The sequence below is a fragment of the Coccinella septempunctata genome, chromosome 7, assembly GCF_907165205.1.
Source record: "Coccinella septempunctata chromosome 7, icCocSept1.1, whole genome shotgun sequence".
Lineage (NCBI taxonomy): Eukaryota > Metazoa > Arthropoda > Insecta > Coleoptera > Coccinellidae > Coccinella > Coccinella septempunctata.
The window spans coordinates 22,286,491-22,305,286 of NC_058195.1; the positions used below are offsets into that span (position 1 = coordinate 22,286,491).

Genomic DNA, 18,796 nt, shown 5'->3' on the forward strand with positions numbered 1-18,796 from the left:
CAAAATTTCATTGATTTTGAGAAAATCTATGCAGATACCTGAAAAATTCAAAATTATGACGAAAAAAACTACAGAGTGTTTTGCATGAGTTTAAGTTTGAATATAGCCTCAATGAGTCCGGTCCTGTGTTCGTCAACTTTTAATGTTCCGTTTTATTGAAACTTACAAGCTTAAGCGGATAATGAGTTTTTAGCCGAATACAACTGAATTATTTGGAGTTATAGCTGAACGAAAATTCGGGAAATTTGAATAAACTCCTCTGTATATCGGAAACGGAATGCACAAGACACACATATAAGGTGTTTTTGAACTCAGCTCAATGCCCTCTATTCACGGTTTTCGTTTGTCCGTTTACTTGTGAAACACCCTGTGTACTGAAAAATCGCAAAAGACACCTCGAGCAATTAAGAAATGCCATTAAATCGAGGAGTTTCTTTTGATCCGCTATGATGGAAAATGTCAATATCCAGATATTATTATTATTATTTATATAATAATATCTCGAAAACCAAGGCTCTTTTACCAAACGTAAAATATATTTATCTGAACCGCCATAGAGTCCTCTACCCGCAGGATCCATATTATCCATTCATTACGCTACACCCTGTATAATTATTATCATTATATCAATGTATTGAAAATAAACAGACATGTATACAAGCCAGTTGTTTTGTGAGGTGAAGCCCCTCTTGCTTCAAACTTCTTTTAATTATTTTGACTACTAATCACGCAAGATGATTTTTGTTGAAGAATTCAACATTCTTGTAATTATCCGTTCATTTCTTCAAGAGATACCCATTCCCTACCACCTTTGATTATTCAATTCAATGCTAACACTGCATCAAATGCATTTCATCTTCGGGTTGATTTTTTTGAATTCTACAACTGATGTAACGTCTTCAACCTCCAGCCAAAGAAGATAAACAACAGTAACTCTCCTCAAGCTACTGATCACTTGTATTTTCCATATAAATAAATAGATTTGGTATGTCTTCAATCAGTTTGTATAAACGTCAATTATGTTCGTTACATATTTTCGACTCAATATTTTCCGAAGTGATTTGACATTGTGATGAAATACGTAATTACTGAGAGACTCACGTAGAACGGACTACGTAGCACTGATTTAAAACTCAAGAATGTTTCGACAAGCGTCTTAACCCAACATTTTCGTACCCATAGATTAATAAAACAGGAGATAGAGCATTTCGACAAAAACGCATTCACAAAATACTGCCATAAATATGAATTTGGATTCTTCGGGTGGGGGAACTGGACAGGGGCTGATTCAGAACTACTTGCACTGAATATTTCAGATAGTCGGCAATAATTTTATATCGAATGGAAAATAAGTATGTTTTAATGCAAAGATTTGGAGTATTTTTTTTATGACAACTATTCAAAGGGATATAGAACTAGTAATACCAAAACACCTTGTGTGAAAAATAATTTATTTTGAATACAATATAACCATATAATATATAATGGTCAATATGACCCTAGCCTACATACAAATTATTTGAAATTTTATTCATTATATTAGTATATACTAAAAACTAAAAATTACTTTCTTCAAATTAATTCCCTTCACAATGGTTAATTCTCAGATCAATAGAAGTGGAAGCAGCTGAATTTGATGGAATTTGTATAATGAGAATCTGAAAGAGTTTGTTCATTGAAGAAATTCTCAAGTCTTTTGAACAGATTAGGCGGAATGAAAAAGTAATGTTAAACTATAAACATCTACCAATGATTGTGAAATCAAAAAAAAAATCATTATTGCATAGAGTTACCCATGAAAGAATCCCTAAATTCATCATAAAGCATCATTTTTTTTCTTTTATGAGCAGTTACAAATTCAATTAAGTTATATTGCATATCAACTAATAAGCAGTGTTTTAAACTTTCATTTTCAGCAACTCAAATAATTCAACAAACTGCTTCCCCCTTCAAATTTTCATACCACCACAAAAGTGCTTTTGGGTGTTGAAGTGTATCATAATTAGGAGCAATTTCAACGAAACTGTAAACCTTAACTAAATAATAATGTTACTTTAAAGCAAATTGTTTGAGGTCATTGCCATATTTATGTTTTTTATGCATGCAGCTGTCTTCAAAGAAATTTTTCATAAGGTATTTGCCTCGGCATTTCAAGCTTTCATCTTCAATTTTTCCTCCCAATGAATAGACAACGGCTTGTAGGGTAGCAAATTATTTCTTGAAGTACTGACGACACACTCGTCGTCTCAAGTCGGTTTCGACTTCAATAAGCTGTTTTTCAATTTCTGTTCTCCGCGTGTTTATTCCTGCAAAAATTTTTCTACTGAAATTTCACTTCGAAATATCCTGATAACAGACATTTTCATTCAATAACTCATAAAAATAATGGGAATATCCGAGCTCCATTTGAATGGTCATAATATTGTGTTCATAATTACAGTAGTAGCATAATTTTTTCATTGCCATTGAAATACATTTTACAAATGAAGAAAACTTTTTTGATTATCAAAAAATGTTCAACGCCGTGTGCCTCAAAACATGACCTTTACTCATTTTTATGGATTTTCATTCCTAAGATGAGTTGTATTAACCATAGTAGTTTACAGAATTTTTTGTACCACCCTGGGTGGGTATATATCTTACTTGTTTTATTCTTGAACTACAAGACACTTTCATTTCTGCAAATACTGAACTGGCATTCATCTTTGATGATTTTGTTCCCATTTTCCTTCCATTTTCTTCAAAAACTCCAGTACTGATGACAGGCACAGTATTGGCTATAATTAAAGTATTGTTAAAGCAATTAAAATCTCGTTCTACTGTTCATCTTGAAACAAGGAAGGATGTTTGTATAAAAAAGCTTGATTCATTATAGGAGAAAGAGAATCTACCAAATTTCAAGTTCACCTCAAAACTAGAAGTTGTCAGAAATCACTTGAAAAATTCCAAACAAAGTGATATTCAGACAAGAAAGCGAGTTAAAAAAGTGGTAATGTACCTATCTTACCTCACTCGGGATGGCATCTTTTTCAAATTAACAGTAAAAGTCGATTTCTCTCATTATACTGAAGTCTGGAGTGTAAATTATAAGAGAAGTGTAAATTGTTTTCAAGACCCGCAGTCTGGTCTGGTCGTCTGGTTTTATTTCTTGGAAAACTAAAATTTAAATCAATTATTTTAATGTACAAACTCAACATTTCAATGTAAGCACAAATCATTACATCGTATTCAAATTCAAACAGAATTCGACCCTGGCGTCCCCTAAATCCCTCCCCTGATTTCATAAAGTCGTGTACTCAAACAAGAATAAAATATCAAAAACTTACCGGAATGGGTGAATCGCTTTCCTCTTCCATGTATAAATGCACTTTTATTTCAAACACACTTTTTTACGGCACATCGTTGCATATTTTCCAAAATATTACGACGTGAATGATTGAAATAATATTTTGACAATTACAAATACACACGCCGTCTTAGAAATTTTGAAGCGATCAGAAGGGGAATACAAGCGAAAATTCATTTCATTGGTGGTTGCATGGAGTGGGAATTATTGGAAAAATGAACAGTCTGGAAAATAGCTTATGTTCCATCTATTTAATCTATGTTCGTACCATACAGAGTGAAAGGTATCCAATTTCCATGGCCAATCCAGTGCTAAAATGAAAGTGAATGAAGTATAGAAGCTGAAAGTAAAACCTATATCTTTATTGATTCATTCAGGAAAAACATTTATATGGAGTTCCTAATGTCGTGAATATAATGCCCAAAAATTAGACTACTATTTCATACCAGAACAAATTCGGTAAAATTGTCTTTTGAATTAATCCTATATGTCACGAAAAATTTCATTTTCATGCATCCTCCATTTTGGGACCTATATGGTATTAAACTCCCCTATCGGACGAAGTATCGTAGACATAAGCATATTTATTCAAAACTGTCCAAATTCATTTACACCGAGATCACGAACCTTATCAATCAATTATCAGCGTATGAAGTTTATTAATATTATCTAGTATCGTTCTCGAACTATTTACAGGTTTCAATATGTGTGAATGAAGAGAAATGAAGAGCAGCTGTATTCTATATATGAGTAGAATTCGAGCTGTCTTACTTTCTGTCCTCCTAAAATCTGACAACGTTGCGGGAGGTGAGAGCGCACTACTAATAAGATATATTTTTTTTTTTTTTTTTTTTTTTTTTTTTTTTTGTCAATCACCTTTCAGGGAATTACGAAATACCACCGGGCTCTGGGAGCCAAAGTGGAATCAAGAGCTATGAAGGAAGCGTCTTACGATACGTGTAGTGCCCAGTATGACCTCCTTCTGGGCACTCGAGACAACATAGCTGTCAAGTTCCAACAGCTTTGTATTATCAACAAGATGTTCCTCTACGAGTCCGTTGACCGACATCACCAGTGGGATAATAGATATTTTCTTGAGCCTATACATCTCCTTTAGTTCGAACGACAGATCGAAGTATTTTGTCAGTTTTTCAGTGTAGGCCCTTGAAATATTGTCGTCTGAAGGAACCGTTATATCGATGATCACACAGCTTTTTTCTCTTTTATTTAGTAAGACGATATCCGGTCGGTTATTTGCAACTGGTCTGTCTGTCACCATCGTGGTGTCCCAATACAGTTTAAATTCTTCGTTCTCGAGGACATTCTCAGGTAAGTATAGATGATTTTTTTTCTTTGTTTTAATTAATTTTAATTTCAGTGCCATGGCCTGATGGTAAACTTTTGCCATTTGGTTGTGTCTATCCGTGTATTCTCTCGGTGCAAGGATTGAGCAACCAGACGTAACATGTTGGATGTGTTCACGTCCCTGCTTGCATTTTCTACATAGATCAGAGGTAAGTTGTTGTCCCGCTATGTTTTTGAGGTAAGACCTGGTAGGAACCACCTGATCCTGTATTGCAAGCAGCCGGCCTTCGGTTTCAGGAAACAGGTAGCCCGCCTTAAGGTAAGTTAAGGATTCTTTTTTATTCACATTGTTGTTTTCTAAATTATTAGGGTATCTACCATGCAATACCTTAGCTTTCCATTCCTCCTGCAGGTTTTGCTGAGTGCGAATCGGTTGTGTGAAGTCGGAATCCGATAGCCGCAATGGGGAGCATCCTACATCGACTGAACGAAGGGTCCTGACAAAAGGTGAGTTCTGCTTCATGAAGTATTCCCTTAGTTTTAATACGGATTTGTCATGTGTTGTTTCTAGGTTAAGCATTCCTCTTCCCCCTAGATGTCTTTGGAGATAGAGTCTTGCCACGGATGAGTGAGGGTGATGTACTCCGTATTTCGTCAAAATGGTGCGGATCTTCGTGTCCAATGCCTGCAGTTCTGTAGCCGACCATGTAAGTATCCCGAAGGTGTACGTCATTATGGGCAATGCCCATGTGTTCAAGGCTAGAAACAAACATTTTGAATTTAATTTGGACTTGAGCACTTGGTTCACCCGATAAAAAAGTTTCTTACTAAAGGCTTCCTTCATTTCAGCGTTTTTAATTTCTAGAGCTTGCTGTATACCTAGATACTTATAGGTTTCATCCCGGCCGAGGTTCTGAATGGCATTTGGATTCAAGATATTGGAGTTATTCTCAATTATTTTTCCCCTCTTGACTGTTAGCCTTGCGCACTTGTCCAGCCCCATCTCCATTTTTATGGTCTCACTAAATGTTGCTACGATCTCTAACATTTTTTCAAGTTGTTCTTCATTGAGATCATCAATAAATAGTTGATGGGTTATTTTGACCTTTCTGTTTTTGTCTAGGATGTATCCATATTTCTGTTTATTGATGAGCATGCTGAGGGGATTCAGTGCCAGGCAAAACCATAAGGGGCTAAGTGTGTCCCCTTGAAATAGACCTCGTCTGATTGCGATGTCAGCAGTTTTAATAATAGTAGCTCCAGTTCTCAGAATCAGCGAGGTTCGCCATTCGCTCATTAGGTGTTTTAACAGATTTATTACTGAGCCACATACTCCGTACATACTTAGAACCTTGAGCAGCCAAGTGTGGGGTACCGAGTCAAACGCCTTTTTGTAGTCCACCCACGCTACCGAGATGTTACGTAGCTTTTTTCTTGCGTGTTTTGTGATGATAACATCTGTTATCAACAGTTCCTTGGCACCCATGGCTTTGGATTTGCATCCGTTTTGTTCAGTTGCCAAGATGTTGTGGCTTCTCACGTGGTTGTTGATGTGCCGGGTAAGTACTCCTGTGAGAAGTTTGTAAATGGTGGGCAAGCATGTAACCGGTCTGTAGTTTTTTGGATCTTCTGATTCGGCTCCTTTGGGCAACATATATGTCAGTCCAGCAGTCAAAAAGCTTGGGACCAGCTCAGGTTTCTCCAGAAATTTTTGGAACAGGCGAGCTAAGCTAGAGTGGACAGACCTGAAGTGTTTCCACCAGAAATTGTGGATGTTGTCAACTCCCGGTGCGGCCCAGTTGTTCGTGGACTTCAAAACCCATTCTATGTCTGCCACATCTATTTGAATTTCTCGCATCATTTCTCCCCTCGACTGATCCACAACCTCCTGCAGCCAGTCAGCATCCCCATCGTGACTGACCTCCTCGCTCCATATCCCCTTCCAGAAGCCCTCCACCGCCTCCGGTGTGGGTGGTGGGCCATCAGTGTTCATTTTACCCTCCAGCTTGCGAAAGAATTCCTTTTGGTTAGCGTAATACAGACGGTTGTTTTTGTACCTCTTAGTTCTTTCATTATAGCGCCTCAATCTTGATCCTAAAGCCTTTATTTTTTGTTTTAGATTATCTGCAGTTACCTTGATCTTACTACGGAAGTCATCCGCCGTGAATCTGAGTTTACACTCTCTGGCTATCACCCTCATGGACCTCAAGACTTTTCTGGACGGCTGCTGCGTAGAAAGGTAAGTTTGTATGATACCCAGTTTACTCCTGTGTTGATTTATATTTCTTTCTAGGCGCTTCTTCCATGGTGGATCGCCACTGGGTCGTTCTGGGTTGTTAGATGTTGTTTTACCCTGAAGTTCAGCAACAGTAATAGCACCAGCATAGACCAAGTCCACCACCTGTATTAAAGTGTCGTCCCTCCTCAAAAGTTTAGACAAAATTTTATCTACTGCTCTTACGTCTTCCATGAGCTTTTTATTTTGTTTAAGTCGTGGTATTTTTTGTCTGCTCTTTGGATCCATTCCACTGAACTTTATCAGGTTCCGGTCGAAACCCACACTTATCTGATTCTGAGGGTCAGTGTCTTCTCCCCGCACATTTTCGTCCTCTGCGGTTTCCTGTTCTTCACGATGGTCGCTCACTGGGGAGATATCGGTATTCTCTTCTCTCAAAATTCTATCCGGCCAGCACGTTCTTTCTATCGTCCTAAGTTCTGTCCTCGGTAATTTTTCTTCGTCTAATATCCAACGGACTCTGTTTGCAATGTGTTGGGCGTATGTTCTTCTGTCCGGTCTCATGTCGTTCCATATTTCATTCAGAGTTCGCATGTACGTCTTCCCTCTGCCGCCTGCTATCCTCATAGCTATAAAGTGTGCGCGTATTGCAGTCGAGTTGTCGACATGTGTCCAGCGCATACGCTTGTCCTGGTGCGTTTGTTGTTGCTGGCTAGTGGTGGGACGATCCAAAGATTCGGCCAAACCATCTTCACCTTCACTTGTTTGAGCAGGACGTTGCCTTACGGTGCCAGAACGGAGGTAGGCGCCGCTCACCCCACCTGATCCTCCGTCGAGCTGATCCTCTGGACGGTTCCGAAGGGAGCCAGCTCGCAGCTCCCCGCCGCCCTGAGTATTACTATGACTTGCGAGAGCATATTTAATTCCACACTCGATCTAGGTTGCTATCCTAGATCGGTGGTCGACTAGGGTACGCGGGGTCGTCACTCCCCGAAAGCCGAAGCTCCCCCTGCATATATATATATATATATATATATATATATATATATATATATATATATATATATATATATATATATATATATATATATATATATATATATATATATATATATATATATATATATATATATATATATATATATATATATATATATATATATATATATATATATATATATATATATATATATATATATATATATATATATATATATATATATATATATATATATATATATATATATATATATGCAGGGGGAGCTTCGGCTTTCGGGGAGTGACGACCCCGCGTACCCTAGTCGACCACCGATCTAGGATAGCAACCTAGATCGAGTGTGGAATTAAATATGCTCTCGCAAGTCATAGTAATACTCAGGGCGGCGGGGAGCTGCGAGCTGGCTCCCTTCGGAACCGTCCAGAGGATCAGCTCGACGGAGGATCAGGTGGGGTGAGCGGCGCCTACCTCCGTTCTGGCACCGTAAGGCAACGTCCTGCTCAAACAAGTGAAGGTGAAGATGGTTTGGCCGAATCTTTGGATCGTCCCACCACTAGCCAGCAACAACAAACGCACCAGGACAAGCGTATGCGCTGGACACATGTCGACAACTCGACTGCAATACGCGCACACTTTATAGCTATGAGGATAGCAGGCGGCAGAGGGAAGACGTACATGCGAACTCTGAATGAAATATGGAACGACATGAGACCGGACAGAAGAACATACGCCCAACACATTGCAAACAGAGTCCGTTGGATATTAGACGAAGAAAAATTACCGAGGACAGAACTTAGGACGATAGAAAGAACGTGCTGGCCGGATAGAATTTTGAGAGAAGAGAATACCGATATCTCCCCAGTGAGCGACCATCGTGAAGAACAGGAAACCGCAGAGGACGAAAATGTGCGGGGAGAAGACACTGACCCTCAGAATCAGATAAGTGTGGGTTTCGACCGGAACCTGATAAAGTTCAGTGGAATGGATCCAAAGAGCAGACAAAAAATACCACGACTTAAACAAAATAAAAAGCTCATGGAAGACGTAAGAGCAGTAGATAAAATTTTGTCTAAACTTTTGAGGAGGGACGACACTTTAATACAGGTGGTGGACTTGGTCTATGCTGGTGCTATTACTGTTGCTGAACTTCAGGGTAAAACAACATCTAACAACCCAGAACGACCCAGTGGCGATCCACCATGGAAGAAGCGCCTAGAAAGAAATATAAATCAACACAGGAGTAAACTGGGTATCATACAAACTTACCTTTCTACGCAGCAGCCGTCCAGAAAAGTCTTGAGGTCCATGAGGGTGATAGCCAGAGAGTGTAAACTCAGATTCACGGCGGATGACTTCCGTAGTAAGATCAAGGTAACTGCAGATAATCTAAAACAAAAAATAAAGGCTTTAGGATCAAGATTGAGGCGCTATAATGAAAGAACTAAGAGGTACAAAAACAACCGTCTGTATTACGCTAACCAAAAGGAATTCTTTCGCAAGCTGGAGGGTAAAATGAACACTGATGGCCCACCACCCACACCGGAGGCGGTGGAGGGCTTCTGGAAGGGGATATGGAGCGAGGAGGTCAGTCACGATGGGGATGCTGACTGGCTGCAGGAGGTTGTGGATCAGTCGAGGGGAGAAATGATGCGAGAAATTCAAATAGATGTGGCAGACATAGAATGGGTTTTGAAGTCCACGAACAACTGGGCCGCACCGGGAGTTGACAACATCCACAATTTCTGGTGGAAACACTTCAGGTCTGTCCACTCTAGCTTAGCTCGCCTGTTCCAAAAATTTCTGGAGAAACCTGAGCTGGTCCCAAGCTTTTTGACTGCTGGACTGACATATATGTTGCCCAAAGGAGCCGAATCAGAAGATCCAAAAAACTACAGACCGGTTACATGCTTGCCCACCATTTACAAACTTCTCACAGGAGTACTTACCCGGCACATCAACAACCACGTGAGAAGCCACAACATCTTGGCAACTGAACAAAACGGATGCAAATCCAAAGCCATGGGTGCCAAGGAACTGTTGATAACAGATGTTATCATCACAAAACACGCAAGAAAAAAGCTACGTAACATCTCGGTAGCGTGGGTGGACTACAAAAAGGCGTTTGACTCGGTACCCCACACTTGGCTGCTCAAGGTTCTAAGTATGTACGGAGTATGTGGCTCAGTAATAAATCTGTTAAAACACCTAATGAGCGAATGGCGAACCTCGCTGATTCTGAGAACTGGAGCTACTATTATTAAAACTGCTGACATCGCAATCAGACGAGGTCTATTTCAAGGGGACACACTTAGCCCCTTATGGTTTTGCCTGGCACTGAATCCCCTCAGCATGCTCATCAATAAACAGAAATATGGATACATCCTAGACAAAAACAGAAAGGTCAAAATAACCCATCAACTATTTATTGATGATCTCAATGAAGAACAACTTGAAAAAATGTTAGAGATCGTAGCAACATTTAGTGAGACCATAAAAATGGAGATGGGGCTGGACAAGTGCGCAAGGCTAACAGTCAAGAGGGGAAAAATAATTGAGAATAACTCCAATATCTTGAATCCAAATGCCATTCAGAACCTCGGCCGGGATGAAACCTATAAGTATCTAGGTATACAGCAAGCTCTAGAAATTAAAAACGCTGAAATGAAGGAAGCCTTTAGTAAGAAACTTTTTTATCGGGTGAACCAAGTGCTCAAGTCCAAATTAAATTCAAAATGTTTGTTTCTAGCCTTGAACACATGGGCATTGCCCATAATGACGTACACCTTCGGGATACTTACATGGTCGGCTACAGAACTGCAGGCATTGGACACGAAGATCCGCACCATTTTGACGAAATACGGAGTACATCACCCTCACTCATCCGTGGCAAGACTCTATCTCCAAAGACATCTAGGGGGAAGAGGAATGCTTAACCTAGAAACAACACATGACAAATCCGTATTAAAACTAAGGGAATACTTCATGAAGCAGAACTCACCTTTTGTCAGGACCCTTCGTTCAGTCGATGTAGGATGCTCCCCATTGCGGCTATCGGATTCCGACTTCACACAACCGATTCGCACTCAGCAAAACCTGCAGGAGGAATGGAAAGCTAAGGTATTGCATGGTAGATACCCTAATAATTTAGAAAACAACAATGTGAATAAAAAAGAATCCTTAACTTACCTTAAGGCGGGCTACCTGTTTCCTGAAACCGAAGGCCGGCTGCTTGCAATACAGGATCAGGTGGTTCCTACCAGGTCTTACCTCAAAAACATAGCGGGACAACAACTTACCTCTGATCTATGTAGAAAATGCAAGCAGGGACGTGAACACATCCAACATGTTACGTCTGGTTGCTCAATCCTTGCACCGAGAGAATACACGGATAGACACAACCAAATGGCAAAAGTTTACCATCAGGCCATGGCACTGAAATTAAAATTAATTAAAACAAAGAAAAAAAATCATCTATACTTACCTGAGAATGTCCTCGAGAACGAAGAATTTAAACTGTATTGGGACACCACGATGGTGACAGACAGACCAGTTGCAAATAACCGACCGGATATCGTCTTACTAAATAAAAGAGAAAAAAGCTGTGTGATCATCGATATAACGGTTCCTTCAGACGACAATATTTCAAGGGCCTACACTGAAAAACTGACAAAATACTTCGATCTGTCGTTCGAACTAAAGGAGATGTATAGGCTCAAGAAAATATCTATTATCCCACTGGTGATGTCGGTCAACGGACTCGTAGAGGAACATCTTGTTGATAATACAAAGCTGTTGGAACTTGACAGCTATGTTGTCTCGAGTGCCCAGAAGGAGGTCATACTGGGCACTACACGTATCGTAAGACGCTTCCTTCATAGCTCTTGATTCCACTTTGGCTCCCAGAGCCCGGTGGTATTTCGTAATTCCCTGAAAGGTGATTGACAAAAAAAAAAAAAAAAAAAAAAAAAAAAAAAATATATCTTATTAGTAGTGCGCTCTCACCTCCCGCAACGTTGTCAGATTTTAGGAGGACAGAAAGTAAGACAGATCGGTGGTCGACTAGGGTACGCGGGGTCGTCACTCCCCGAAAGCCGAAGCTCCCCCTGCATATATATATATATATATATATATATATATATATATATATATATATATATATATATATATATATATATATATATATATATATATATATATATATATATATATATATATATATATATATATATATATATATATATATATATATATATATATATATATATATATATATATATATATATATATATATATATATATATTTATCCAGCATACTATGTTGCGTCCATACATTGTCTTTGGGCCATACACTATTGCGTCCTGAATAATACTGCGTCCGTATACCGGACGCAGCATTGTTTTTCGAAATTTTCTCTGGTATTTCGAGGAATTCAAGGACAGGGGTGGTCGCAAATCGTGAAGAACGTCGAGAGCTATCTTTGGAACAACTATAGATTTCATTCATCTTTTCATAAAAGAGTTATTCTATGTTGAAAAACATATCTCCAGACGCAGTAAAGTGCTGCTCATGAAACCTAAAGTATATTTTTAGTTCACGCAAATTCCGCTTCGGGGGCACTTCAAATGATGAAAACTGATATACAGTCAATATACATCTTTCACACGACGCATAATATTGCGTCCTAAATCTGGCAACAGTGGATACGAGTAAACCAAGTTGCATTTGCACAACTGAAATGATTTAGCTTCCTAGGCTCCAAGGTCATTCAAACACTGTTATGTGAATGAATTGGATTCTGTCTCTCGAGCAATAGCAGGTCCGGTTGAAGTGCCCCTATGGTGTTATTTCAACTGATATTGTCATTATTATTTTTGAATGAATAAACATTTATAACTGACGTGTTGTATACAGAATTTTATTCCATTTCAATTAGAAATCAAACGATAACACCTTCCAGAGAATTATCGAATTTATGAAATGACATGAAAGGTATCGCTTTATCCGCTTATGCTTTCACTTGTGAATAAAAAAATTTTTATTCCACTGGATGAATAAACGTCAACTTACCCTTGTTGCTATAGAATGAATCATGTCGTCCTCAAATTTAATTCAATATACCTAATAGATCGCAATAAATTATTTCAGATTTGTCTCCACTTGTTTAGTTATGAAAAGCCTTAAATCCGGTTACTATGAAATTGTCTTAATTGAGAACCCAATTCTTCGTACAATAACTGCTGGGATAAAACAGAATGTTAAGCTCACAGATTCTGATTAAACCTAATCGGTATGGTTATGAAACATATAATTTTAGTAGGACTATTGATTGACTACAAGTTGCGTTGCACTGCGACCGTGAGATCTATTGTGCCGTCCAGAGTTCTATTGAACTCCAGTATCTGGGATGGCAATGGCATTCTGTGTCCCTGGTGATCTGGAGTTCAATCCTCCTTCCTAAAGAAACTACACTCATCAGTTCCTGATAGACCCATTTTCATTTGTTACTTCCTGAGGCGTCAACACTCTGTAATAAGGAATATAGTAAGAAGATATACCATATTCCTGCTAATATCCAGATACTTCTTGAATCTCTCAGTGTTAAAGATCCCAATCAACTTTTTGGAGTTTTCCAGTCTCAGATGATTCCACCCAAGAAACTCTATTTTGATTATCTTCTTCGCCTGAAACTCTTTCTTGAAGGATTTTTTTCTATACCACATAAAGTTCCCACTCAATGAACGGAGTTTGTGCTCGTTTCCTGGCAAGTGTATTTCTCTCTTCATTTCCTTTGGTTCTCGAAGGACCAGGAAACTAGCTATAGAGTAATACGGTCATACAGAGCACTCTTTGTTGATCAGTCGTCCTGTAGGCCTGCTGGCATTTGTGAATTGGTGTATTCTCCAGATTTTATGTTCTTATGTTGTTAACTACTACTTTCCCCATCGATTTCAATAGAAACGATGTTGAATTAATTTTTCTTGAAGATTGTGGGTCCCCATTTTGGAGTAAAGGGAACTGGCTCTTCTCCATTTTCTGTGTATATGACTCATTCTAAGCAGCTTCTGGTTATCTTCAGAAGATGAAGAAGAATCTCTTCTAGGATTATTCTTTACACTTCTGGTGATCCATATAGTTGAAGGGTGTTCATTGCCCACTCCAAGCATCGTCTTTTAAATATCCCAATTTTCCTTACGGGAATTCTTGGTCTATATTGCTGTATCGATTCTAGTTATGGGTTTACTACCTGGGAAGATTGTTTTGGGAAGAAGGATCGATCGTTTCTATGCTCCTTCGGTGAATTATCTGTCAAGTCCCAGTTCACACAGGTGACTGTAACATTATATTCGTTCTGGGCGTGGTTAGGTTGAAAAAGCGTACGGGTCTAGAACTTGGGCGTCGTACATGAAATCCATTCCATGTGCCATTCAAGGGTCCATGAAGGAACCTCAAACAAGCAACGCCCCTCCTGACATCAAGCTTAACTTCACCGAATTTACTCAACTAAACAGCCCGATCTTACTCGAAAAAACTTTCAACAGCCTCCATTAGTCCGAGAGCTGGCAACGAAAATCTGCAAGAGTTTTGTAATGGCGCATAATTTAATATGATTTAGTATTGAGGGTGTACATTAGTCTGCGCCCACTCTCAAGGTCAGGTAGTGGAACACCTAGCGGCGACGCGCTTTGATGTAGGTATTTGAAATTACAACACACTCTACAAGTATTTTGTATCATATGATATGATATGAACGAAAATTGTCAGTAAACTAGTTCATAGAACAGAAAACTTGAGAAGGTCGTCAGACCTCATTCAAGTGAAACGCGGTGGGACAGTATGCCACATAAGTTGCTGCCTTAACGATGTTGTTTCAAGAGATTTGCTGAAACTGCATTAACTGCTCAATTATCATATATTATTTGAGAATAAAATATTCAGACCACATATCATTAGAACAGAGGCAGTCAGCTGTCACCCAAAGTACGGATATTGTAATTTTATATAAATCAAAGAGCGTCGCCGTCAGATGTTCCACTACCTGGACTTTTAGAGCGGGTACTGACTCATATACACCATCAAAATTAGCTCATATTTAATTATGTGTTATTACAAAACTCTTGCCGATTTTTGTCGCCAGCTTCTTGTTGTGATGTCTATGGCAATCGTATATTGGGTTCCAAGCAATGCATCCAAACTCCAGTTCGCTCCTCACAAATGTATCGAACAGCAAAATCGTGGTTTCCGGATCAGAATCACCAAAGATTTTAAAATCGTCGGCATGAGCTCATGCAATTAGGTGGATCCTCACATGTTCAAACTTCCAGGAGTGGATAACTGGAGTGGAAGGCCTCCAAAATTCCCTGATCGAGTTTTTGCTCCAGATCGTAGTGCGAGAGGTTTGGCCTATTAATTTCGAACTGTTGTGAGTTTTGCTTCAGATGGATCTTAATGGTAGATCTGTTCTTCTTCTGTTATTCTATATTCGATTTTCCTATGGTCAGAGATTGCTGGTTTGGTCGTCATTTTCCAAGCTATAAAACTTTTCCTGGTAGTTACGTTGACTATTGTCACGTCCAAAACCCCTTTTCTTGCTCCAGTGACAGAACCAGGTGTTGTCCCCAGGTTCTTGAGACAGTTATTCATCCCGCCCTTACAGCGTCTCTTAATAAAAGAGATGAGCTGCAATGCACTCTTCATGGGACCTGATGAAACCAAGTGACCCGAGCAACACTGCTTTCTGCATTCTGAACGCCAATACCTCAACCAGAGTTCTGCAGGCCAGAATAACCTCCAATTCAGTAACGTACTTAGTTCTCATATCTAAAAATTCTTCAATCAGAACTACCATTCAAACTTTATGCCCTGGCTATGGAGCCCCCAGTTCGAACATTGATCCTTTGTATTTTTCACTTTTCTGTTCTTCGTTCACTACCACATTATTTTTGGCACCGAAGGGAATACGACGAGAAGAAATTCTTTGAGCTCTTTTTCTGGCAGAACTTTATCGAGCTTTACATGATATGTTATTGGAAAAGCCTAATTCCAATATATGCGAGCTTTATCATTCTCAACAACTGCTCTGATCTTGGGAAGTACAGATGAGAGCTCTGGTTATTTGTGTATACCATAAACTTCTCTCAGATGGAAGTAAGGAATTCGCATTGAGTCTCTCAATATACACTGATTAAGTATGAATTCTGGAAGCGGATAGAAGTTTTCGTCGATCACGACAAGCCCTGCAAGATGTTGAGGTGACCACTTGCATTATATTCTTCTTATACCTTCTAGTATCTAGTATCACTCCATCTTGATGAACAAATCCTCCCTTTTCCGACATCAGCTCAGCCGACTCCAAAAAGCAGAAGATGATTTTTTCAGCAATTCAAGGTCCTTCAATCTCTTGAAATATATAAAGTGCTGATGTTCACTCATATGATATTCGACTGAAAACTTCAGTTTTGCTTGTCTTATCTGACTTTCTAATATCTTTTGTTCTGCTGGCGTGATAGATTTTCCTACTAGCTTAAGATTGATTCATATGTCGGATATTAGCTTCTCCAAGGCACTCCAGCACTTTGACTACTGATTTCATGATGAGCTACTATTTCCTTGAGTGGGTCTTGACTTCTCAATAATCTTATTCCATTTCCAACTTTTGTGTATTTTGTTGATATTACAAACTTTGAAACACCTGTCTTCCTGCATTCTAGGAAAGTATATCCTTCGTGTCGAAGATTTACAGTTACAGTTTGTTGGGCGTATCGGTCGAATCCCCTAGAAGTGCTACCTCGACCAATGCGGTCTATTATGGCACACAAACAAGCTCAGAGAGCAAAACTTCTATCTCCAGTGCCATCTTCCTGAGGGAAAAGATTATGTCAGAGGAGTTCATGAGTTCCCCTAGAACCATCCTGAGCGAACCTTGTCTGCCACTCTGCTCAATAGTTTCGTCCTCCTATAAGCAAAGCGAGTGTTTCATCGACGATGTAGAGTTTGTGTAAGTAAGCTCCGGGGTCTACATTGATCCTGAAATCAGCCATAGATCTAGAAAATCTTAGCTAGTGATGGGTATGTTTACCGGGAGGTACCGATATTGCCCTGTGCTAGTGGCGCAGGCAGGGACGACTGCCATAGTTGGTTCCGGGCCGATAAACGCTGAGGTTGTGACTTCCTAATTCAGAGAGGTTAGATCTGCATTCGAATACCTGTGTCGAATTGCATTCGTTCGCTGCGAGAAATTTGATGCAGCGTACGTCCGTTAGGATTTTTATTGATCTTACCACCCAGCCCCTATCAAGCAGGTGATTGATGCATATGTAAATGGCAGAAGGTTTCACCTGAAATGCTGTTAGCAATCCGCCCAGATTAACACTGAGCTCGGTCAGCGGTTTGCGAATATGGCCACCGACCATAGAGCCATGTTTGGCTCTGGAATCTACAGAAAACCAACAAGGTCCTTGTATGTATTATAAAGTTCCTTGTATATCGAAGAGCTAGGGTGCAGGCTAACATTCATATTCATCACTCTCCTCATCGATCTATCGAACTCGAGAATTTCAGTCGCCGTCCATTTGACTACCCTGAAAGAATAGTTGACTCTCCAGACTGCCAAATTGTTCGTAGGATAAACGTAGGGAAATCTAACAAATGTGCAGGTAAGGCATTCCTAATATGAGTTTTCTACAGAACACCACTCTCTCTCATTCATTTGTTATTGAAAAAAAAACGAAAATGAAATATATCACGTTTTTAAAATTATTTTTACATAATCACTAAAGCTTTTCTTGACAAAAAGACACATCAAGAGTGAGAAAATTTCAGAAATACATTTCCCCAAGTGAGCATTCCACAATCTAAGGATGAGAGCAATCAAAAATATATATAGGTGCTTGTAAAAATGAAAGTTTTAGTAACTTGAACCAATGTTATAATACGATCACGTCATCGAGCTCGAATAATCCTACAGTACCAGATTCAAGAACATATGTGGCAACTACGCTGGACGCCGTAACATGCTAATGGTGAAAGATTGAATAAAATTCGGACGCAGCATTGTGCTGCATATGAAAACAAAATATACACCGGACGCACTAATGGTAGGACCATGAAAGGACGCAATAATGTGCGTATATCAACTTCTTTATTAATGAAGATATTTGAGATCTGAAACGACCAAACTACGTAATTTTTTGCGTAGATTAATATACTTTGATCAGATTTCACCTAAGTAGCGTATTTCTGGGAGACGCAATAAGGTTGCTTTATGAAAGGACGCAATAAAGTATGCCAGATGTAAATATATATATATATATATATATATATATATATATATATATATATATATATATATATATAAAATACATACCTATTAATAATAATAATAATAATAATAACTTTCTGAAATATCAGCCGAAGATATTAGACAAGCCCTTAAGAACAAGAATGATTTCACAGCAACCGGACCAGACGGTATTCAGAACTACTGGTGGAAGAGCTTTCCGGCTACACATAAACACCTGGCAAGATTATTCAGCGGAATGCTGATTCGCCGTGAGCCCATTCCTTCATGGTTGGTGGAGGGTAGGACAGTGCTGATACCAAAATCAGGGGACTTAGGGCAACCCAAGAACTATCGCCCAATCACTTGCCTCAATACACTGTACAAGATACTCACAAGTGTTATTCAAGATCGAATTCTGAGGGTTATTGGACCAGTGTGGGACAGTATCTACGAACAGAGGGGAGCAAAGAAAGGAGTGCAAGGATGCAAGGACAACTTGCTGATCGACAAGAGCGTATGCCTAGACGCCAGACATTACAAGCGCGACCTACATACATCATGGTTAGACTACGCGAAAGCATTTGACACCTCGCCGCACGACCTGATCATACGGCTATTAAAAATGCTGAAAG

General features: G+C 39.2%; 2 protein-coding genes across 2 annotated transcripts; one reads left to right on the top strand and one right to left on the bottom strand.

Annotated features, from left to right (window-relative positions):
- Positions 1 to 4,271: 4,271 nt before the first annotated feature.
- Positions 4,272 to 7,514, bottom strand: LOC123317639. Its single transcript, XM_044904244.1, has one exon. It carries the CDS (start codon positions 7,512 to 7,514, stop codon positions 4,272 to 4,274), a length of 3,243 nt encoding a protein of 1,080 aa, XP_044760179.1.
- Positions 7,515 to 7,553: 39 nt separating this feature from the next.
- Positions 7,554 to 16,884, top strand: LOC123317640. The gene is made up of 3 exons (XM_044904245.1): positions 7,554 to 7,688; positions 8,266 to 11,742; positions 16,594 to 16,884. Exons 1-3 carry the CDS (start codon positions 7,554 to 7,556, stop codon positions 16,882 to 16,884), a joined length of 3,903 nt encoding a protein of 1,300 aa, XP_044760180.1.
- Positions 16,885 to 18,796: the final 1,912 nt, after the last annotated feature.

Coding starts and splice junctions, on each gene's coding strand:
- LOC123317640 (XM_044904245.1), top strand. CDS start 7,554: ATGTGTCCAGCGCATACGCTTGTCCTGGTGCGTTTGTTGTTGCTGGCT. Junction 7,689..8,265: donor CTTACGGTGCCAGAACGGAG/GTAGGCGCCGCT, acceptor AGTAATACTCAG/GGCGGCGGGGAGCTGCGAGC. Junction 11,743..16,593: donor TACTGGGCACTACACGTATC/GTAAGACGCTTC, acceptor CCTGCATTCTAG/GAAAGTATATCCTTCGTGTC.
- LOC123317639 (XM_044904244.1), bottom strand. CDS start 7,514: ATGAGGATAGCAGGCGGCAGAGGGAAGACGTACATGCGAACTCTGAAT.